General features: G+C 38.9%; 1 protein-coding gene across 2 annotated transcripts in view; it reads right to left on the bottom strand.

Annotated features, from left to right (window-relative positions):
• Window positions 1-25,404, bottom strand: part of TENM1 (teneurin transmembrane protein 1) — a 349,702-nt gene that overhangs the window by 208,161 nt on the left and 116,137 nt on the right. For both annotated transcript variants that reach the window (XM_055818110.1, XM_055818111.1), the window contains exon 3: window positions 21,586-21,846. In XM_055818110.1, coding sequence (XP_055674085.1) covers window positions 21,586-21,846 — 261 coding nt within the window. The remainder of the gene's footprint in view (window positions 1-21,585; window positions 21,847-25,404) is intronic.

Genomic DNA, 25,404 nt, shown 5'->3' with positions numbered 1-25,404 from the left:
AACAGTGAGATCAGATCTCTTGATGATTGCTGTGGTATGATGACTAGAATTTGAATGGAAAGCCCAGAAAGAGAAATTAAGTAGAAGAAAAGCTCTGGGGCAAAGCTCAGCTTTCAAAAGAAAGCGACTGGGACCAGATCAGGGAAAGAAGACAACTTCAAGGAAAAGGAAAAAAAGGAAAACCCCAAAGCTGTCAGCTAATATTTGTGAAACCCAACAGCAATACATGATTTCTTTTCCTTTCAGTGTTGGTTTCAAACAGAAGATGATAGCTTGCTACAGCTATCAAAAGTTCTTCAGCTCAAGTAATGTAAATCTTTATACCAAACCTAGATGTTAGAAACTGCTCAAAACGAAGTGAGGTCACACAATAATTTCATTTATTTTCGTAGAATCATAGAATCCTTTAGGTTGGAAAAGGCCTTGGAGATCATCAAGTTCAACCGTTAACCCAACACTGCCAAGGCCACCACTAAGCCCATGTCCCCAAGCACCACATCTAGGGGTCTGTTGAGCATGTCTAGGGACGGTGACTCCACCACCTCCCTGGGCAGCCTGTCCCAGGGCTTCCACCACCCTTTTGGTGAAGACATTTTTCCTAATGTCCAATCTAAACCTCCCCGGTGCCACTTGAGGCCGTTGCCTCTTGTCCTGTCACTTGTTACCTGGGAGAAGGGACCGACCCCCCCCTGCCTACACCCCCTGTCAGGGAGCTGTGGGGAGCCATCAGGTGCCCCCTGAGCCTCCTTTTCTCCAGGCTGAGCCCCCCAGCCCCCCCGTGAGCCTTGTGCCCCAGCCCCTGCCCCAGCCCCTGCCCGGCTCTGGACACGCTCCAGCCCCTCCACGTCCCCCTGGCAGTGAGGGGCCCAAACCTGAACACAGGATTCGAGGGGCGGCCGCACCAGGGCCCAGCACAGGGGGACGGGCACTGCCCTGGCCCTGCTGGCCACGCTGTTCCTGACACCAGCCAGGCTGCTGCTGGCCCCCGTGGCCACCTGGGCACAGGGCTGGCTCCTGCCCGTGTGGCCCAGCCAGCCCCCCCAGCCCCTTTCCCGCCGGGCACCTTCCCAGCCCCCTGCCCCAGCCTGCAGCGCTGCCTGGGGCTGCTGTGCCCCACGGGCAGGGCCCGGCCCGGAGCCGGGTTGAACCTCACACAACCGGCCTGGGCCCCTCGCCCGGCCTGCCCAGATCCCTCTCTTAATCCTTTGAACCTTCCAGGCTGTTTTTTTAAAAAATGTTTTTTGTAAGCCTACAGAGCTTTAACTTAAATCACTAAGAGCTATTCTTAGTATTATTCTGCATTAATACTTGAAATATTCTGGGAAAAAATCAGTTGTTGAGCAGTTCAAATTAGATGCCCAAGTTAAACAGGTATTTTTCATTTAATTTACACATATGTGAATTCACCATCCATAAAATGGAGGCAATACCCCACATCGTTTCCCAGGGTTATTGCAAAGAGAAATACATTAGCGTATGTGAAGTACTGGAATGCTGTAGTGATGAGCACCACAGAATTGCCAATAGGAAATTAATATTGCTGTAAGAACAAGGTTTCAATAGTGGTAATAAATAAAGCTTAAGGCTATACACTGAACAATTAAAGTATTGAATAGCGTGTCATCATGCTGGCACATTTTATTCTGTGCACTCAATATGAGAGGGGTCCTGAGGGAGAGAGCACAAGCAGAGAAAGGAAGGATAATGCATATGCATACACACCTTTAATTCTGACACTAGAAATTTTTTGACAGCTAGATTTGATATTCTTAGAATAATGATCATTATAACAAAGAGTATAAATACAGAAAAGCAGCATTGTTCACATGAAAAGGTAAACAACACCGAAAACGTACCTGTAGGCAGACAAGAATATTCAGTACTGCTGTAAAGATTCAAGTTTAACAAAGGTGGTGACAAATTGTAAAATCCTTTTTGCTCAAAGCTTTTAGTTCACCACCAAACATTTATTATAACTGATGAATACAGGAACATGAGTTTCCTCTGTTTCAGACCTTTTCCCCTTTACACTTGACTGTACACAACTACAGAAGATCATTATTCCAACTTCTTTGGGAACATATTTCCTTTAATTTCATGGTGTAACAACTGACACAATAAGACACACATACAGTCTTATTTCATTAATCTGTCCACTTCTTTGTGATCTTTGCCTATATAAAAAATAAAGGTAGAGATTTCAGTATTTGCTTTTAAACATGTAGAAGCAAATTCTGCTCCCGTATAAACGGGGTTATACAGCAGGGCTGAAACCTCTCCATTCATAAAATATATGGATTAGTTAGTATGCAAGTGATAGCAATAATTAAATTAATTTAGTCACTTTTACTTACACATAATGAGTGCCTTCGCAATGAGGTATTATTAGCACATATAAAATAATTCATAATGAGGTAGCAGAACTAAGCATGATGATGCCAGTAAGTGCTCAGATTTCAGAAGTAAGTTTAGAGACACATTAAGATCATCTCTGCTCCTATTTTGGCAACTTGCTCAATGTATGTCAAATCATGCAGCCCTTCCTCAGGTAAAAATCCCAGTTCATACAAATGTTTTCACCCATGGAAACAGTCAGAAGACAAATAAAAGCAACGCTACCTGTATAAACAAAGCTAATATTGACTGGGCTTTGCCATCAGCGCTGAGCTGGACTGTGCTGCTCAGACGCTTCGTACTTGCCAACTTATAGAATATGCTGCCGTTGGAGCTCTGTGCAGTCACATTTGCTTACTGCAATTTTAAAACAAAACCAGACTGACATATAACTTGAATTCTGGACCTCATTAAAAAAATTCTAGGCCAAGGGTCATTGTTTCATACGCCTTAATGTTGATAGGGCAGTCAAGAAGTGTAACACTCTACTGTGAGATAATAAAATGCCTTTAGTACATTCCTCTGCCGCACTAGATGCAGCAGTCACAAAAGAACAGTAACACACAAGTGCAAGAGATAATAAAAAAAGAAAGTAGCCTGTTACACACTCCAAATGCTTTTGTAAACTTATTTAAAAGCACCCATCTATTGCAGTAAAGTTAATATACTGTTTTATATTCACATGTAAGTCCAATTTCTATGGCTATCGATGAACAATGACAGCACCTGATTTACAACATTTGTTTCAAGGCAATTTAATTTTCTCTACTGGCATCAAACTAGTCACGTACCAGTTCATGGATAAGAAAATCACTGTTAGTTCTCTTCTAAAGAAATAGTCCGTAAGGCTTAGACAAACAGAACTCTCTCTTCACATGAATTTTAAGTTAAGGATAAGCAAAGGATTGACTGCTAAAAGAGAGAGTCATCAATCCCGTGCAGTAACTAAAAGACACATCCTGTAGACAGTCTTTGCAGATATCCAGCTTAGAGGGGAAAGAAGATACTATGGTAACAATGCTTTGTTAAGTAGACAACAGCCAAGATGATGTGCTTCATACTTGTCATATACCTGAAATGAAGACAGATGAAGACTTGCCTCATGCAAAGCAAGTATTGAGCAGTATGCAATGGAGAACTACAGATGAGTTAATCAGACTGTATTCAGATCATTACATAGAACAAGCTCTAATTAGTAGCCACTCCCACTAGGTCTTCCCTGTTAAAAAAGGTGTCCTTGCCACAAGGTAACTAACTTGAGATAAAAGTCTAGCGAGAGCATGGCAGCCCAAGTTTCTGAGGCAGTAGGTCAAATTACAGAACAGTAGTCAACAAGTTCCCAATTTATAATAAAACTACAAAATTAGTGACTTGGATTCTAGCTTTAAGCTAATTAAGTTAAACATGAAAGGACTGAATGTTTTTCTTCACATGAGGTCAATGCTAAAATTCTGAAGCGAAGACAGAAATGATAATGGATTTTCATTATCTGTATCAAGCATTTGGCAAGACATACAGACATGCCTAAGAGATTTACAAAAGCCCCGATTCAAAATTTTCCAAAGCTAGTGTTTGGCAAAGCCTGTTTCTGGCAGATGAGATGAAAAGTAATCACAGGTGAGGCACACTGCACTAAGAGAGACTTTGGGGATCAGCCACTCCAAATGCAAAGTGGATTAATTAGCAGTGCCCACCCTTAATCTAGAGTTCTGGGAACTGAAAATTAAATCTGCCTGGACCCATCAGAAGACAACAAACTTCAACTGAGGCAGACAAGCCAACATGCTGGAATAGATGGAAAATTTTTACAAGAAATAGACCCTGCCATGCTTGGACTCTTAAGTGCAAACTATACAGGAGAAAAGGAAGCCGCGATTAACACCTCATCAGGGGAGGGCAGTGATGCAGTAGCATAATGAAGGGAAAGTTTTGATTTAATCTTGGCACAGTTTGATTAGATGTGTATTTCTTTAATTTCTTTGCTTAAACATTTAATAAACATTTGTCTATTTGGATTACCATAGCTAAGTACCTTGACCTGCATTCTACCTGAACTCCCCTTTATTTAATGACTGATTACTGCACAAGTACTTCTCTGACATGCTGGCATTATTATTTTAGAAATGGATTCTAACAGCTCATTCCCAGATGTACAGTCTTCAGATTCAATAAACTTTCTGTATAAACCACAGATTGAATGGCCTTTGTCCTTATTAGCTTATAGAAAATTAATTTCTAAGTGTTAATTTTTGGGCTTGGGCCGCTTGCCAAATGTTTAGGGCAGCTGCTAGAACTACAGACAATACCACACAAGTCAGAGATGGAAAGATCTATTAGGTTATTTCCTTCGACTACAAACTGATGAAGAATGGCAATCAATGAATCACATGCCTGTCATGTCCTCTATAGTATATACTCAATTGTGTTGGCTGGTTTTAAACAACCATAGCCACAAAACCTCTACCACTTCATTTATTGCTTCATACTACTCTAAAACAGACATGTTTGAAAAATTTACTAGTCTGTGGAACCTACTACCTTTACAGATTATGGAGCAAAGAACGAGCTAACACACCCATCCAGTCTGATCACCTTCACAATCAGAACCACAGTTTCAGCCAGTGACCCTCACATTAACCCTCATAATGCAAGGCTCAGCTCAAGCATGTTTTGAATAACATTCAGACCCTAAGGGCTTCAAGTACTAAGGACTTACCGTCCCTCGGCAAATTATTCCCACGTTGAATGACTACACAGTTTTAAATCTTTGATTTTTATATTCAAATTTCTCAGACTGCCCATTACAGCTATGGAACCAGCACTGCTGGGTCTACGTCTGCTAGCAGACATATTCCGCTGTATATTCTGCACTGTATTCTTAGTGAAACACCTTCAAAGTTCTTCTCTCCCTGTCCCCCATACTTGTTTCAGTTACCTGAGTGACAACTCAGACATTCTCTACCCATTCAGACCTTTTTTTAAAAAAAATATCTTTCCTTGAATAACAAGTCCCAAAGACATAACCGCATTTTGCACTCGACTGACAGTCTCTTCATTTTTATACATCCCTGGTGCTGAAATGCCCAGAACTGATGTGTCAGAGAAGTCTCAGCGACATGGGCTATATTTCATAGATCCTTGACAAGATGCATGTACACAGGCAGCCCAAAGTAGCATTTGACTTGTTGGCTCCATTTATTTCATTTACTGGCCCTTAAGGTCCCTTTCAGCATTACTGCTTTCCAAAGTAGTTCCTATTAAATATTTTATATTTTGTTACTATGCCTTGCACTGAATCTCATTCGGTCTCCTCTGTATCCTTGTGGATCTTTGAAGTGTTCTATATCGACTTCTGTGTCAGCAATGATGTTTTTAATGTCTGCAGCTTAAATATCAGATAAGAAGCACATTTCTGACATCCTTCAGTACAATTTCTCATAAAGACCTTCAAGTCCCTAACATGGATACCGTGGGCATGCTACACTCTCCCCACCACATTTCAGATATTTGAGGTAACCAGCTACATTTTAATATTGCAATAAATATCTATATAATCATAATATATTTTTAAATGATAGATAAACTATACTTGGTAATCAAAGTTTCTAAACACAAGCAACAGTAATAAGGGGAGCAAGTACCACTTTTAATGATCTGCTCCACTTCCCTATTTCAACTGTTGTAACTTCTACGCCTCACAATACTACGTGGGAAACAAAGGATTCAATAAATTAAAAATATAAAAACCAATTATCCTTGACATAATAAAAGGTCTTCATGCAGAAACTAAACACTCGTGCAAATTCTGACCCGATACCATCTTAATAACAGATAAGCACAATAATGAAGTTCTTCACAGTTAATAAGAAAATTCTGTATTGAAGAGCTTTATGCATATTATATGAGGCTCAGAATGAACCTGTGAAAGATAACAGAGATAAAATAATCAGTATATGTATTATATGTATACCGTTTGGGCTCTTGAGAAGACTGGCTCATCTTTTAAGCATATCTGTGTAATGTGAAGGAAAATAAGCCTTGATTTTGATGAGAAACTATTAGCATTCTTGTCATACAAATAATAAAAATCCCTGCCCGGAAGCACTGTTTATGAGATTAGATAACTGCCATGCGATAAGGTCAACACTTAACTAAAACCTGTGCTTGTGACCTGTCCCTTTGATAGTGTCTTACTCTGGTCAGGCTTATTTTTTGCATTTTTTCCTACTATTCTATTAACTGATACACTTCATTGCATATACTGAACTGAAGGTAAAGGTTTCAAAGTAATACTATACAACCTACAAAGAAAAGGCAATCCAGCATTATGAGCACAACCAGAGTATTTCCAAATGTTTTAAGTTCCACCCAGCAGAATGGGAGTAACTATGGCTTTCTCATCACCACAATTTGTCACATTTCAGCCTCTGGAACAGCAGATCAACGGAACTGGGCTTGCTGGGCTTGCTTCCCCCCCCCCCCCCCCCCCTCTTTGAGGATGACTGCAAATTTCAGTCACAGTTATCGACCTATCATACAACTGAGGTGACCCAGAAGCAGGTCTCTAACTAATCCCCTGGGTGCCCTCATATTAGTAGAAACAAGCTACATTCAAGAGAAAAGTCAAGAAGTTAATTCAAAGATGTGGAGTTCTGAAATGCCACTGAATTTGGTAGGCATTTAAAATCAGTCAGATTAGATTAGTAGAAGGTTGTTCCTTGTTCTGCTGTTCTTAAGGAAATAAAATGACCGATCAGGAAAACAAATACATATAAAATACTCGTCATCTGTTTCCAGACCACTATCTTTAGAACAAACACAGAGAAAATATTTTTAGAAGTAATTAAATCAGCCACAGTGAGCCTGTAAGAAAGAACTACTTGTAGTGGAGAATTCCTAGGCAACTGTCCCTACTTGTTTTCTTCCTGTTTTGGCGGCTCAGTGGACACATCCAAAAAAAGGGTCAAAACCTGAAATTACCAACACAAGCTGCTTGCCGTAAGCCAGTTGAAGCACTCCTCCAAATACAATTGTTACTCATATGAACAGGAGTAAACTCTTGACTACCCAGTCAGCTGCTTTTTGGGATGTTTGCTTTTGTTGTATTTGCACATGGATCAATATATGAAAACAAGAGGAGGAATTGTGAAACACTTTTCAGATTAATTAAAAATTTCATGTATCAGCTGGGCAAGCCAAGCTAAAAATGAACAGCAAATTTATCAGCTGAGATAAATTCCACACTTTTTACCTGCTTACCTTTTTAATTTGAGTAGCAATTGATTTCAGTGCAACTGCTCATTTATGAGGTATATAAATGCTGCCAGGATTCAAACTGTTTTAAGCTGCTACAAAACCAGCTGTATTGAGACAGCGCAGGTGTGCATTGCCACCTACCAGAACAAGCAATGCAGCCAGTCTCAAAGTTGCATCCTAGAAGACTATGCAGGAAGGGGTTGACATACACTTCAAAAGATCTCTCTGCATCACAGGAGTATTAGCAGGTCCTCTGGTGCTCCAGGAATGATTGCTTCAGAAAATTATACAGATGTTTTAAAACCAACTTAATATCTCATGTTTCCAGTTCTTGACTGTGTAGTTAGTTTGGTTTTTCGGCTTTATCAGCACACTGATACTTACTGCAGATTCAAGCTTCAGAATGTTATTAATCAAAGGCTGTATCAACATCATCCCAGAAACGTGTTGATGTCCTCAGAGGACATAAGGAGGCTTTAAAAGAGGTAAGCAACCAGAGAACATTCCAGCAGGAAGGAGGGAAAGCAGCATGATGGGAAGCTTCTGCCACATATTTTTGGCAGCTATGTTGTGCACCTGAACTAGACAACTCTTTATAGAGTACTCGACTACTGTTTTTTTTCCCCTGGGCATAGAAAACTGCAAATGACATCATTATATACTGAAGGGCAGCAACAACAGGGACAGCAGTGCAGGAGACAAAGTTTTTTGGGGATACAGGGAACTGCTGTCAAAGATTATCATCAAAACATGGCATGAGCTAGCAAAGCTACCAGCCAAACACCTCCACTGTGTAGACTATCCTCACTGCTTCCAAGCCGGCTGCAGGTTATTTCTGTTTCCACATTCTGACTCCTAATGCAAATCTCCCCAGCAGGAACCTACAACCTGAGCTCTGCCAGCTGTCTAGAGCCCAGATCAATTTACAGGAGTTCACAGCCAGGAATTGCACTGTTTTATGACCACACAAACCAAAATCTTTGGAATAAAATAATCTGAATCCATTTGAAAATGGCAACTCTCTGCCGTTTCTCTTAACAGAGGCTTCTTGCCATAAATTTGACAACATTCAGTATCTTAAGAATTCTTACTGAGCCTGAGAGAGAAACATCACTAAACTGCTGGCTTTGACATAGCTTCCTGAAATGTGAAGGGATACGTGGGGTTTTTTTTCCCCTTTTTCCCTTTTCCCAGGGGAAGGTAGATAATTATTCTTTCTAATCTATTATAGAAGCAACAAATGAACAAATAATTCTACAAAGATTTACGCAAACACCCAATTGATTTAGACTGTTTACTTATTATGGCTCTTATATTTAACATTAATAAGCATTGTTTAAATTCTAAAATAATTGCATATAAACATGTTTATTTTATTGTATGTGCAGCTGTAGTATTGTTTAAAAATGCATTCAGTATAAAATAGTACTTCTATTTTTTCCCCTGTTTTATTTTATAGATCTTTATGATTTAGGTTTTTGCCATTTTTAGCCACCAACCAATTTACAAGATACGGACAAGAAAGCTCAAAAAATTTCACTACAGTTGGCTGGTAAAGTACAGAAAATGCTTTCTATTTGATTCTGTATTAAAAGGAAATTGGATATCACAAGACTAAAATGGTGATGCCAGCCAGAAAGATATTTTGAAACAAAATGCAGAAGACTGTCTTCAGAGGAAAGATGTAAACAAAAATGAGTGACTGATATAATGTGGACCACTTCAGACATGGCCGAGAGGTACCAGAGATCAGAAATGAATTATTATGCTCTAAAATGGTCCAATAAAAAAATCAAACTGTAGTGCAGTGATGAGAATATGTATTGGAAAAAAGATAGGTTATAAAAAGAAAAAGGAGCTTTCAAGTACTGTAGGTTATTAGCTACTATGGAGAAATCTGTATTCAGGAGATTATATTTCTAACAAAATATGCACACAACCAAACAGCTGCATTTGCTGTTAAAAAGGAAGTGAACTATAAAAATTAAAAAGCTAGAGTGGAGACAGAATCACAGGCTAGAATAAAAATAATCAATGCAACCATCAATAGGAATGTTGGGATGAACACTGCACTGCCTGAACACACAGCCACAAAGGCCGGAGGAAGAATGACTCAATTATATTTTTCCCCGTGGGCAAAGACATAAAAGATAGTAGGAGACACATTGAGCACATCACAAAAAAGCATTTGGGCAGCGCCCCTTGTTAGAAAGGAAGAACTGCAGTTCCAAACAGGGAATAATTACAGATGCTCTGCAAGTGAAACATTCGGGCTCTATTGCCTTCAGTAGTGAAGCCCCGAAGGCTGCAGCTGCTGTGCCCACCTTCTCAATGCTCGCCAGCCCACAAATGCACCCAGAATGGAAGGGAAGGCCTGCCTTTATGGAAGCAGTGGAGCAGCACTGGACTGGCCCCATTCTTACCAATTTCTGATCTGGGAGAGGGAACGGCTGAGGAGTTTTGAAAAAGGCATAAAACCCTGAAGCAGTTTGATGCTAAACTGGGGCAAGGGAGGAGAGGTGGGATGCAAAGCCTTCCTCGTGCATCTGCACCACAGATCACCTCTCCTAATCTCTTCCTGTCAAAGCAGGCAGATTTCTCAGGACTGCAGCATCCCTTACGCCACTGGCACTGAGAAGGCACCAAAAGACAGCAGGGACTTGGCAGAACACCAACAGCTAACCCCAAACACATGGACTACACATGAGTAAACACATACCGCTGAGATCCGAGGTGGCATCTCCCTCAGAACAGCAGCTTCTGGCTCCTCTCTCCCTACACCACACAAGGATGGCTCTTTCAGTCACATTCAGGCTACTGAGATAAAAACATTACCTTGAGAGTCAAGATAGCACATTGAGACCTGAATAAGTTGACTATATTGTTGCACCATTCCCCAGAAGTGAAATCTAGGTTGCAAAGCCATGCTTTTCATTTCCGCTAAACTAATTTGAATGAGCTACTACCAAAAAAATGTAAATCACCTTACTTATCAAGACCTAACTGCTGGCCAGGCCTAATCCAAGCCTTTTCTAATTACACTAGGAAGGCAACCACCATCATAAGCTCTGCTCATATTCACTACCTCTATCTTGACCTTTCAAAAGCAGTTTCTGTGACTAGAAATGAGACTTCATCACTATCATCTTCATTATAAAAGGCAATTAGGTAATATTCTGGGAAGTTTTTTTAGCTGCTTGAGAAAAATTTTCAAGTACATGAAAATAAACTTGGAGATTTTCCTTTCACCAGGAGCTTCATCCCTTTACAGCAAGAGTTCCACCTCTACATGCTGTGATCAGCAGCATGACCTAAAGCAGCACCCCTTCCTGACAACGGATGAGAGAATGCAATCCATTGCCACCTCCAAAATGCAACCATACTGCAATCAGTAAGAGCTGGCTCCTGCAGACCACCAGCTAGAAGAAATCACAAAATACACCACTACCTCATGGAGGAGTCTGAGACGCTGCAGCAGTCGCTATTATTCAGCTACCTTCTGGTTCCAAGATTTCTGTGGCAATCAAAAGGTGCGAGCATCCTTAAATTGTTTTGTCATAAAGGAAAAAATTAAAAGTCTAGTGCTGAGCTGTAAATCCTGCATTGCTCATCAGATCCCATTGACAATGCATGGCTAGCAAGCAGCTCTATTACATGACCCCAACATCAAGAGCTCAAGCAGATTCAAAATCAATAAGACTCAGTTCAAGTAAATGACAATAGATACTTTCTGATTGTGCAACCAGAGGCATGTTTATACCAATTTATGCAGAAAAACATAAATTCAAAGCTTGTATTATGCCACTTCAACAAATAGTAAAATAGTTGCTCTAAAAGAGCTTATCCTGACTGGACAATAACAGAAAGTCTGCTGTCTTAAAAGCACTGTTTGGAGAAAAGTTAATCAAGTACTATGTTCTCAAACCAAAAGTGCCACTTGAAGTTACTGTTGGACAAAGCAATGAGAAAGGCACTGAAGTCTAAACAACATTTACTGTGGCCTTGGTACATATGAAGTGCATGTATTTAATTTTATATTTACTCAAAAATAATTGCAGGCACAGAGGGAAAGTTATGCTGCAGTTTAAAAGCTACATAATTAGTACATAAGTTGCTACGTAAGTAATACCCTTCTGATTAAAGGTTTTACTCCACTGACTAATTATAGAAAACCTGGGGCGTGTTTGTGGCACAAAGACCCCTTTTTTGCTTGCTGTCTTCCCATAAGACAAAGGCATTTTTTAAGAGTGTAGGGGAGAGCCACTTCATGCTGTTATGAATGCTAACCAACCCACCAGTGAGTGAGAGCTAAGTGGAGTGACAATATGGTGAAGATTCTACAGGCAAATGTACCACACCGCAAAAAAATCTCTCTCTTTAACATTAGGTTAATTAAAGAAATGGCTTCACCCATTCCTACAGGAAACCTCTTCCTTGGCCACAGTACTTGAAAGGAAATCTAACAATATTTTGGAAAGGACAAGAATAATTCACCATGAAATATTCCAAGCTCATTTACAAATGTGAAACCATTTAAGCTTTAAAGCAAGTGACGTGCTTACTACATTGATGTAAACAAGTCCAGAGCAACATTTGGTAATGCTCATTACATTAGAATAGATTCAAAAGCCAAAAGAAAATTAACACTTCATCAGTAACATTCAACTCTTCCACAAATATACCCCTAACATAACACAACATTGGCTGCATCAAACTGGACTCATACTTTGCAGCTTTTATTGGCATAACCAATGCTAAAAATATATGGGATCTTCAGAGAAAGAAAATCAGGGAGAAAGCCTAGTAGCTGGAGCCACGGAAATTCAAAATCATTGATATTCATGTATTCACACTTGTTTAACATGCATATCATTTGGGGATAGGAGGACATTTAAAAGATACAAATATTTCCCTCTTAACTTGCGTGTAGTGAAAATACTAATGCTCTTTCTTCTTTTAGCTACAGTGCACCATGCTGTCTCAATTACATTTCTAACAATGTCAGAGAAGATATAAAATCCGTCTAATCTATGAAACTGATGAGATGGGGAGGGAGGAGTGCTATGAACTGTAATAAATACTATATACAGTTTAGAAGTACCCTTAACTTTTGTCCCTTGGGTTTCTTACATGCTTTTGGTAGCTTTTAGCAAGGATTCTAGCAACAGAGCTGAACAACCCTGACCTGATGTCCTACGCCATCCTCACTGCCAGGCATTTCCTCCCACATAAAAATCTTTTTGGAAGTGTGGTTTCAAGGAATGAAAGAACCTCCAGATCATTGACTTCCCCCAGCTCCTTTTTTGGATAACACCCAAGGCAAAGGAACACAGTTACTTTACAACATTTGGGTTCTGATGCCTGGAGGGCTGCTCCTCTGCACTGCCAATACATCTCATGGTGAACAACTTAAAATCAGATGCTGACAAGTGCTGCTCAATTGAAAGTCAGTGTTGGGAAGTACCGAATAAAAGCTACATTGCAAATCATGTGGCGTAGAAACTTAAGATAAAGAAACAACACTGGCAATAAAATTAGTCATCAGAATATGTGAATCTAATTAAAATATTACTCAAAAACATCTGTTAAGAGGAGGAAGCAGCCTGCAGGAATTATTCAGTGCTCCTAGACCCATGTTCTAGAAGAGCTAATTATACATAATTCCTCTTATGTTCACGCTGCAAAATATAAAGTCAGGGTGTAGAGCTAGGAATGATTAAAGAAAACAAAATGAATATCTGAAATACTGAATTTCATTTTGTAAGACCTGTATATGAAAGCAAGTTGAAACAAGCAGTATTCAGATCTGCATTATTCTGTACAAAATAACTAGCCTCATACACAACTTCCCATTCTTATTTTCCATTGCAGAACTGAGAAATAGTCTAGTATGTTTGGTTTAGCTTTCACTTTGAGAAGACTGTGAAGGTTACAGCCATGGGAAGCAGCCACTTTCTCCATTTTCTGTTTCTTCTAGATGGCCTGACTAAAGCTATTTGCTACTATCAGTACTTCCCATTTGTAAGATGAGGATATGCTAATATTTGTAACTCTGAATAATACAGATTTATGCTGATCTTCATCTTACTCCTAAGCCCAAGGGGAAATGAAATACTAACAAATTTGAAAATGGAAGATAAGACCTTCTGATGTAATTTAACAGACAATGAATTAAATGGGTAAAAATGAAAAAAAAAAAAAAAAAAAAAAAAAGACTAAAGAGGAAGAATGAGTAATCTTTTGTCACCCATGGTAGGATGACAATAAATTCTCAAAAGATCTCACACTGTCAAGAAGAAATGATATTTAGATTAAACCTTGCTAGACCCTAAAAGGATAATTTGTCAGTATTTTCCACTTTTCTACCAATCCTGTACTCATTTGCTAGATTCCTTCTTTTTATCTCACAGTATTACAGTTTGGACTAGATGCAGAGCATTTCACTAGGGGGAAGAAAAAAGCTCTAGATATCTTTGTATTTAAAACCATACTGGCTGAGGGTATAAGGAACGAAATAAGAGTAATTTGATCTTATTATCTAATAGCCTTAACTATAGTCTTCTATGATCAGAGTTCACAAGTTTTCCTGTAGTGTTATTTTGCACTAATGATGTTCCACTGGCAGCTTTCAGCAGAACATCCCAAACTTTGATGAAAACCAGGTTCCAACTGTCAGGAATATTTACAATTTAAGACGTATAAGTGAGATTATGCTTCTATTTCAAAATAAGTATTAAACTAAAATAAATAATTTATTCCAAAGGATATGCATATAAAATGTGACTGTAGGCTGTTTCTGTAAAGTAGATTCCTGAACTTCTAACACATTTTAAATACTAACCAAAAGAGATGAGAAATAAAACAATATGAACTTAATAATAAAACAACATAAAACATCAGGCTAGACATGCTGATTGTTTAGAACAGAACTGTTCCCAGCAATACACTAGTCCAGAGATGTCCTCATGTAGAATTCATGGCAAACGTTTAACAACAGAAAAAGTATTTTGTTCAGCGTCGCCTTAGTTTCACAAAGATTGCTGAAATGAAGAGTCCGAATATCCTCACACTTTTGCACTGCAGCTCTCTGACGGAGGCAGGTGCTTTACTGCCTATCCCATCTCATCTTCCCCCCGCCTCCCCGTGGCAGCCTAGATAAACCCAGTTCCCAAGTATCGCAGCAGCACTGCATATCCTTTTGCACTGTAAAATATTTGTGGAAATACAAATTTTTCCTACATGCTCTCTTCCACCTGAGGAAGTGAAAAGAATTTAAAAGAAAGAAGGAGCAATAATTTATATTGCCACAAGCTCCTTAAGCCACATCCACTATCCTTTCCGCACGCCTTCAGCCAAGTGGTTTTTTTTTGAGCTCAAGTGCCAAGTTATTAATTTCTAGGATAAAAATCAGACCTGATTGTTCTCCTCAAGCTTCCCTCCCTCCCTCCCCTCATTTAGCTACCTATGAAGGAAAACAAAACTACAGGGCTAAAAATACTACACAACCTTGTGCAAATGCACAGATACTTTTTACTATGTTGTGGACAAAAGTCATTTGGATTATGAAATATAAAAAATATTTATGCTACACTCTACATACTGTTTCATTATCTTTAATGTAAAATATTACATACTGGTTGATATTTGTCTTTAGCTTAGCATTCATTGTGTTTAAAAGAGAAACACAAGAAAGGGAATGTTTTAGCATTGTGTACTTATTTTAATATACCATATGAAACCTGTAAAGATTACAATAGCAGATATGCAGATGCAATGCATTGCCAGTCAGAAAAAGTAATGAAGACAATTTTTAAAAGGCTGAATTTTCCTCACAATACTGGCAAACAGCAAGTCATTAGCTGAATTTCCATATATGAGCAATTTCATTAATGGCTTAAATACCAGGGGCACAGATGCAAGACTTTCAGGATGTTACAGTGCTTATAGAAGCCTTTTACACTTATCCAAAGCAATTCAGATGACTTACACACTTCCTTTGAGACAGTAGCATTTCCAAAGGAACCACTCTGAGATAATAAAAGCATTGTACACCTAGCAACTCCAGCAGAGGAACTGCAAGGTCAATGTTAGTCCAGTGCTCCCCAAAAGCCATTGCTACATTACTGCAGAGATCCACACGCTTCCTTTGACACAGAGGAAGCTTCTGTTGTGCCAGAGAAGCAACCAAAATTAATACCATCTAAACACTAAAAGAGAAAAATCCCCCACCACAAGAAGCGAAAGAAGTCTTTTATTAAGGGAAGATTAGTGTCTCTTTTCTGTCAAATATCAGAGAGTATCATGTATCAAATATCTGACTACAGTAAAGCAATAGTAAACAACAGAAGTTGAAGAAATTTCACAATGGGAGCTTTGCACTCTTGTTCAAGTGATGAGGTTGCCTTAATCTATCAGGTGACTAAAACCATGCAACAGACAGGTGTCTACAAACATAAATGCAATCCATGCCAGAATAAAAAGGCAAAATAAAGTACACCAGGAATGAAGAAAAAAATATTAAATGGCACAGATGAAAAGGGATTAAGACTTATCTTTACCTTTCTGTTTTCAAGGCTACTTACACATATTTGACCTAACTGTTCTACTTAGAAATTAGTAACTCAATTTCTTAATTGCACCACTGTAAATAGAGAGAGACAGGACAGGAGCTAACGGAAATACTTCAGACACAGCCATCGTTATTACAAACACAATCCTCCACAGACAGACACATGCATACTTCTCAGAGCATGTATTGTTATTATAATGTAGCTGTTGGTAATAATTTCCTGCAGAAATGAGAAAGCCAGAGATCAGCTTAATGTCTGGCTTGTTTACAAAATAACAGTAAATAACAGCAACATTAATCCCACTGCTCTCACTTTCTTGCATTAAACACAAGACTTTTATGAAAAGCCAAATTCAAGTCTAAACAGGTGTGAATTCACAGTAGGTCTATTGACAGGTACCATAAAGTAAATCAGAATCTTGTCCTCAGCTATATCCTCCCTGTGTTTGAATAACTACGGCATTGACAAAGCTGCATTTCTCATACAGCATAAGCAATTCCAGTATTTCTTTACTAATTAAACATATTTATCCTTTTAACAGGTACTGTTAAGATACTGGATCTGAAGCGCAAAGAGGTGACGTGACTTGCCCAACAGTCACTCACCTGTCCAGCAAAGTGAACCACCCCCCCCACCCCCCCCCCCCCCAAGATTTTGAGAGTCAAAAGCTCTGTTAAATGGACCACTGCCCCAGGGTGTAAAACGAATACTTAGGTGAATTACACAAGATCAATCTTACATGTTTCTATGCTATTAAACTCGGCTTTGATCTGTAACCTACTAATTTCTCTACTACATCTACTTATTAATACATGGCTAATATTATTCTGCCTTTGCAGTTTGCTGTTTACAATTATTGATATTATTAAAATTATGGTTCCAAATAGAATCTGATCCTGTACACTGATGTTAAGAAAGAAGTGTCCCAATAATTTCTGTGGGAAAAAGGAATCAGCTACATGTCTTCATAGCTAGGGTTTTTTTCTTCCCTTTTTGCTTTGTTTTTAAAAAGACAAATATGGTATTAAAAAAAATCCTCACACCAGATCTCAAGCACTCTAAAATTATATTCCATGACCAGTCTAGTGGTATTTCAGCCTGTACTAACACCCTAATTTCTTGCCTACAGATCTCAGACAAGCTGTTGTGAACTATAGGAAATGCCTTGTTATCATAAAATAATGCAGCCTAAGGAACTGAACGCGAATCTGGCTCTAAGACTGAGTGTGCATTTCACAGCACACTTGCATCCAGTACTGGGAATCCAGTACCCTGCTATTGTTTCTCACTAGTTAGTAGAGAAAGAGTAACTAATTGCATAAAACCACCTAAGCCCATGTCAGGAGAAAGACAAGCAAGTCAGCCTTTAAAGGACTTGGAAACAATCTGACAACCTAGAACAAGTCAAAAATTGTGTTATTGTACATATGGCTCAAGTTTCGTACCAGCTCTCAGCTGAGATGTAGATGCTAAAAGAAAGAGTTGATGGTTGTGCAAACAAGCCAAATGTGGTTCAAAAATGGATCATGGAATGAATGCACTTGGGGTAAAATCCATTGCTTCACAGCTGCACTGGCATCTTGTAAAGCAAAACATAAGAACTGCATGAAGGACTTAATGGGGAAGAGTATACAGATACCAAATAAACTGTAGTCTTCTTTTTAGTACACTAGCTAGTGTGGGATGCAGATCCATGCCACGTGATGTAGTTTCAGATACATGCCTGAAGACACCCCTTTTGTAGGTCAGGGCTGTGTCCTCTCCCGGACCATAGCTGTACTCCAGAGAAATAAAGAAAAGAATAAATTCGCCAGCTCAGTAATCTGGCAGACTAAACCACTGCTCTCAATATTCGGATATGCTGTGATGACAGGTACCGTTGTTTCAGTGAATTGTGGGCAAATGCAGTCTTCTTCAGTGGAATAAACCATTTTTGATATTGTTATTATGTAGTGTTTCTGTCTCAAATTTACATTAACGTATTGTAGCGTAACACTGTTCATGTTTAAACAGAGCTATTTATGCTATACTAAAGATAAGCAATGATCCCCAAGAAATTGGTCGTTCATTACTTGCAGTTAATATATATTTTGCTTAGCCTCAGGCAAAGCTGAAGGCAGTTTGTGCACTAATAGGCTATTATTAGTTGCCATTAACATTGACAACACCAATTTAAATGGGAATGTTGGTGTTTCATACAATCTGTTCAATGCTGCCAAAACAACCAGAGTACGCTTTAAACAGTGATTATGACAGTTGGTACATCTATGAAGGAAAATAATCCTCAAATTCTCAAATTGTGCTACTCCAAATACATAAAGAACTATATATCCTGTGTCAGGGAACCTCCTGCTAGAGTTTTGAATGAATATGAGAAATTCAAGGAATATCTAAACAGAATAAAATTTGCAAAAGTATAGTTGCTTCAGATCAATGTAAAGGAAAGAGATGTCCTGAAGCAGGTCTACCAGAGTCCATACACTTAGCTGCCCTAACGTCACCACAAAAAAAAAGCTATTATGTATTCGTAGCACAATTATGCTCATAGAGAAAGTAAATAAACCCAACAACAAAAACCAACTGACCTTTTCAAAATACAGATAATAAGAGCAATTAGTTTTCTCAAACAGTGCAACAACTGTATCTTCCTCATTAATTTTACTCCAGTTGTAAATAGCTGTGTTCACATGCCATTTGGTCAACCCTTTGAAAGCCAGAATTTCTAAATATCTGTTTTTACAGTGACTAGACAGTACCATGGAAACTAGCATTTCACAAACTTCCAGAAACTGATCTTGCACGCTTACCCATTTTCACACCACAGAAGTTACTGGCTGGCACGAAGGAAGTCTGCTTCCATGGCAGGAACTGACAAGGATAAATGCAACACTTGTGGCTCTCTGATAAAGCCCCTAGCACAAATGACTGCATAGAAAAAGAAAGTTGTGCCATCCATTAATTCATTTAAGTAGAGATTTATGAACTTGTGTATTCAAAGAGTGCTTTGTTACTGAGTGCCAACCCAGATGGAAAACATGCTGTTCTCTGGACCAGGAATCTCGACTATGAACTTACCTGTGATGTACTAGATGATATAAATGAATATAGCTTGAACCATCATAGCCTTCAAATTTATCCTCATTAACTTTCAAGACTGTAAATTATTATAATGACTCAACACCACAGGAAGCACTGGTACTCTGTCGACCCTGCCTGGAAGCAACTCAGATGAGCTTGTGCCCTCAGTTTCTCTCCCTTCCAACTTACTCTTGCCCTCACTTTCCTCTCCCAATTGTTTAGTTCAAATCTGTATTCGAGTATCTAAAACATCAATCCCTGAGTAAAACTTTGTTATAAAGCTTACAAGGAATCAAATATTAAAACCATATACAAAAGGACCACTCTGTTCCACTCTAGACCATGCAGGAAATGAGTTTAGATTGATTAAAATAATTCCCCGAGACAAACATTTAGAAGAAACCACTCTATTCTTTGTTGGTGTAGCACAATGATTACGTGTCCCCATCTTAATGACACTTAACCCACGGTTCCTGCACCGTAGGATGATGTACAGTAACAAAAGCATTTCCTTTACTACCTACAATAATTTTCAGCTATAGCAAATGACTTCTTTAGTACAACTTGCATGGCTAGCAAAACACCATGAATACCCAGCTGCACCACTGCATTCTAGATTGAAATATGTAACTCAGTTATATGCTTAATCTGCTTTCAATACATTGGCTTCCCAGCACCTTAAAACATAAATGACCATGTGTATTTCTCAGTCTGGACGGTACAAGTGTGCACATTCTTTACTCAGGTAGCGTGGCCTTTAAACCATCTGCATTGTTAGTGCATTTAAGGGCCAACCAATTCCAGGCAGACCAGACTCAATTCCTTCAACCACTGTCTAAACCCAAATGTCTCAGGCAAACACACAAAAAACCTCCAGACCCAAACAAAAACCCCTAAGCAACACCACTTTGCAGAGGATGGATCCCACACAGAACGCAGCAGAAGCAGGAAGCTAGAAGGCAGGCATCCACGGATCGCTGTGCAAACGGGGCGCATCTGAAAATTAACTGATTCTAGCAGCACGATACAATGTGATAGCACAGAACTCTTAAACCTCAAAGGAGTATTTAATTAAAAACGAGCTGTGCACTAAAAGCTTTCTTCTTTTTTTTCCCCCAACATGCAGATAATCTAATGTCTTTGAACCTATATGGAATGTTATCATTGGTATTGGTAAATATGCAGATGAAATTATAATTAGATTACCAGCTTTGAATTTGACATTCAAAACACATAACAAGAGAAAGGACATTCATAACTGAACTTCTTCATTTTATGACTACAGATCTACAGAAGTTTATCACTGTCAACACAGAAGCATCAATCCACCACTTGCATTGGTTCCCCTATCTCTTATCCAGTTAACATACATATTTAACCACATTTAGACCTGTGTAACTTGTAGCTCTTAAATACAGAAATTGAAATATGAGCTAAGTTTGTTGATCTTAAGCATGATAAATTTGTTTACTCACTATACTCTTTAAGGAAACATTTAGAGCAAATTTTCATCAATTTTGATGCAGAGATAAAAATTATTAATTCCCCCAGTATTACTTAATAAATATATATTTTCCCCTTCTGTGACACACGAAGCCATAAAAAAAGCAAAAAAAAGTAAAAAGATCCTGAAAGAGAATAAATATTAAAAAAAAAAACACAACCAAAAAATAAAAACCCCAAACCCACAACCCCTAACCCAGAAACCCACTCTCCATATGCAGAGAAATACAGAACTGAGATATGACAAAGACCTTTTCAATCTGTCCTACTGATAAAAGTGTGTCTTCAGGTCTAGCCTGAAATTACAGGTAAATAGAGCATTTAAGATTCCAGGTTGTCTTTCTGAAGTCACCTGGCTGTAGAGTCTTAAAGTTACACCAGGAAGCCAGCAGGTGCAGGATCAAGTCTATGCAAAATGTGATAGAAATGTAACATATAGGTTTATTTCAGAACCCAATTCATAGGTGACTAAACTCAAATGATAAATATCCTATGGCATAAAAATGCAGAATGAAGGAAAATAATTGGTGTCTAGAAGAATGAAGTTTTTTTTTAAAAAAAATGTTGTTTCATTTTTTTGTCTTATTTTCTATCTACACCATAAATACAATACACATACCAAACAACCCTTCCACTTTTCATATAATACAGAGATCTAAGAGGGAAGGGAGAAAGAAAAGAAAAGAAAACAAAACAGGAAAAAAGGAAAATAAAGGAGAAGTAGAACAAGAAAGTTTCAAATAAACTACTACTGTTCAGTACATTAGATGCATTTCTTTATTACCATTTTCCCCATCAGACTTCCTTTCATGGTCAGTGTCAGTGAGGGACAATGCTGAGTTTGCCCGGCTTGACAAACAGGAGCTGTGTTCCGATTTCATCCCCCTCATCCACATCCTCAGGGCATGATCCGGGGACGCACCACCTTCTGTTTCAGTATCCACATCTGAGCCCACCTCTAGCGGGTAACTGTGCTCAGCTACACCGTGTAAATCTGTTTGATAGCCAGAGCACAGAATATGGGGAGTCTCACAGAATTCCATGTCTGGAAAAAACAAAAGTTCAGAAAAAAAATTTAGGAGTGGAAAGCAATATACTTTTGATTTTGTCTTGGAGAATCTGTTTAGAGAATTAACATTGTTAATACTACAAGACTTTTTTTGGTCAGTGGCTCACTTTTCTATCTAATCTACTATAATACAACTAAGAGTGCAACTCTGGAAAATACATAATACTGCACTGTAATTGTGCCTTTTTTTCTGATAGAAATTTACATTATAGTTCAAACGTGTACACACCCACACGTCGATAGTAGTACATCAATTTACAACTGAAGTGAGTACTTACAAATACAGATACTTTCTTGGGTTTTTGCCAGAAAGGCAGAAAAGCTCTAAAATTAATCTTAGTATGTTTTTATTATAGGGAAAGCGTAGCACATTTGTGAATAGAGAAATTACAAAATAATGCCTGAAACATTTGGTTAATCACAGAAGACAAAGAAAGGGTACTTACCATTGGCTTGCTCTTTGAGAGTGCTGTCCTTGCATATTCACACCAGTGGGTTTTGGTTCTCCAGTGCTGGTGGCCTACAGGAACTTCCTAGAAGAGCAGTGACTGCTAGGACTGTACAAGTACCCATCTCATGACACCAAGCGATCAGAGATTTTAAAGAGTTGTACAGTGCTCTCAATACTTCAGTTACTCTTGCTGAACACCGCAACTGTAGGGCAGTAGAAATCCGAGGACAAACAGAAGGTGGACAGGACCCATAATGTGAATATGCAGAGGAAACATTCTCGAAGAACTACAGGTAAGTAACACACATCAGCAAATTACAACTTCCCTTTGAGGTAGCCTCTGCATATTCTCACTTGTGAGAACCCAATTACAAATGCAACTCCCAGGGAGTAAGACAAGGAGTTCTAATTAAATAAGGATTACAGAACTGCATTCCCTAATTGAACATCAGACCTGTGATGCCATCTTGAGAGACTAAATACAATATCAAACATGCATACAGTATACTTTCAGTTTCTAGAAAAGAAAAGAAACATTCGAGGCAAGAGGCATTGATAGAGATCAGGACAAACACTCTCTTCTACTGTCATCCTGACTAAAGCTTTAATTTGCCAAACTAATCTACTTACCAGCCAGCGAGTGGAATGGTTCTTACTTTAACCATACTCTTTGAAGTAATAAAGCACCTGGTATTTTCTTGAAGGTATCAACAAAAATCTACAATCCCAATTCTAAGCTAGAATATGCTGAGGTGGCTGAATTTTCAAGTCACCTCTCTCTGCGTATCTTTCTTCTGCCATGAAAACGAGCACCAGTTGTAGTGACAGCCCACATAGGCTGGCTTTCAGCTCAGGGCATGGCAACTTCTTTTCCAGAAGGCAGGGGAAGGAGGAGGACAGCAAACAAAGAAGTGGCCATGGCCTCATTTTCCTATGCAAGAGTCCTGGAAGGTCAACCTTCCCCCCTGGTGTTGTCACTGCATCGGCTGGCCCATCCCAGCAGCAAGGGCCATCACTGGCTCCTTTTGGAGTGGCAAGACAGGTATGGAGGCCCTCCAGAGTGCTCCATCACATAACTGATCTTTTCCCCTTGTTCACAGGAGGAGGACTTGGTCTCAGCCAGACACTTGAGAATCTGCAACATACTCCACCTGCACTAGCCCCGTTCTCCAAACCTCTCAAATGCCTTGAGGCTGGCTGTGAGGTTTGATAGCGCTGGCTAGATGAAAATGGCCAAGACACTGGGAAGCAGCTGCCTAGTTTTTGCAGCAGAGGCAGTATCTGCCATTTGAACTTTTATCTCTTTATGTTCCCGAGGGCCTGTTTAAAACTAACACTTGGCTGATTGGCAGAAGGAAGGAGGAGCAGTAGTTCAAGGCAGTACTTGTGGACACAAATGGAAGCTGAGACTGGACGCTACTAGTTCTCAATCCTACACAGACGCTTGCAAGAAAGACTTTGAAACTTATAAGACTGGAAAAAATCTCTCCTTCCCACATGGCTAAGATGGTAAACACAAAAGTTCCGTCTTCAGAGAAGTCATGTTGTTCTGAGATTTTCAAAGCTCACGAGGCATAGGAGACACAAAGGCAATCTCACAGAAAGTTACTGGATATAACCAAGTACAGCGTTGCTCACACAATGCCCTATTCCTAAGTATCATTTTAATCATGTATTAAAATGACATGATTAAATATGACAAACAAGCTGCACTTGGTTTGGTGGAGCGCAGACCAAATCTTTGTATGACATGAAGAGCGCAGATATTGATGTTGGACACTGAACCATCACAGCTGCATTGCGCTCCTAACTTTTACTTTCTTTCTGACAGCACTAAATGGATAAAATCAACTTTCTATAAAATATGGTTCCAAATGGTGCACATCAATTCTTGTTTTTTCTTTACCAAATTAAAAAGAACTTGTATATAAACTAAGAATTAAAAAGCCAGGAACAGTCCCAGATTACCATCCCAGACCCTAGTATCAGTGAAACACAGACCGAACCACATCAGCAGGCTGCTTCTACTCCACCCTGAAAGGACTACATTGTTCTTTGAAACTGAGGTTGTGGATGACACTATTTCACCGAACATTTTTCAGTAACAGAAAGCTGAGTCAATGTTTTCCTGTGAAAGACCTGATTTACGGTTCATCTTAACTGACCTGAGCTACTATAAAAAAGTTACAGGAGCTTCACTCCACGTACTGCACCTGTGGTCTGGAGGAAAGGTGAAATCTTGCTGGCAAGTAGTTCACAACCAGCAAGGAGCTAGTGTCTCACATGCAGGGATAGTGTCCAGATTGTCCACTCCATCAGAATCTTATGATGGTTAACACATGCTTTAGCAGATGACATAAAAGAGAGGAATAAGTGTATACTGCCTTTTTAAAGAAGTGTATTATCAAAGAAAATTAAGGTTTAGCTGCTAAACCCATATAAAAACTCAAGGAAAGTAAATTAGGCTCATGCATTTGGGCAGTTGTGTTTAAACACCCTAACAGGTCTTTAGCGCTTCACATAAGCGCTAATGAGAAGGTACATCCAAAGGGGGACAGTTTATTGATGTACATCAGGAACAATTTATATTGAAAAACACACTTAATTCTTTACTTATGAAGTAAGAGAGCCAACAGGATTATCAGCCTCAATACTGGTCTCAATGCTCGCCGAGGCCCACACTGCAGAAATAACCTCCAAGAAACTGACCCTTTTTTTTTAAAAAAAAACTCTCTCAGAATCTAGTATTATTGTTATTTTTTAACCTATTCTGTAATTTTAATTTTGTATTTTATAATACAATATTATAATATTGTATTATATATATTTAATATATGAAAAAAAATTTAAAAAATGTAATTTTAACCTACTTCTGTAAAGTACTACAGCAACACAGGGTTCTTAGAGTAGGTCTTTGTCAACTACATTACACCTTGGGATCTCAAGAAGTATCTTCTGAACGTCGTCCCCTTTCAAAGCAGATTCCTACTTATTTTCACTAGCTGAGGAACTTCGCTGTAATTACAAATATTCTCATAACTTCATGAACCATGTCCGCTGATGCCAGGTCCTCAGGGAGCAAG

This window comes from Falco peregrinus, chromosome 13 (genome assembly GCF_023634155.1).
Source record: "Falco peregrinus isolate bFalPer1 chromosome 13, bFalPer1.pri, whole genome shotgun sequence".
In the NCBI taxonomy this organism is placed as follows: Eukaryota; Metazoa; Chordata; class Aves; order Falconiformes; family Falconidae; genus Falco; species Falco peregrinus.
Note: the sequence above shows the minus strand (reverse complement) of the source record. Positions and strands in the feature narration are given on the sequence as shown.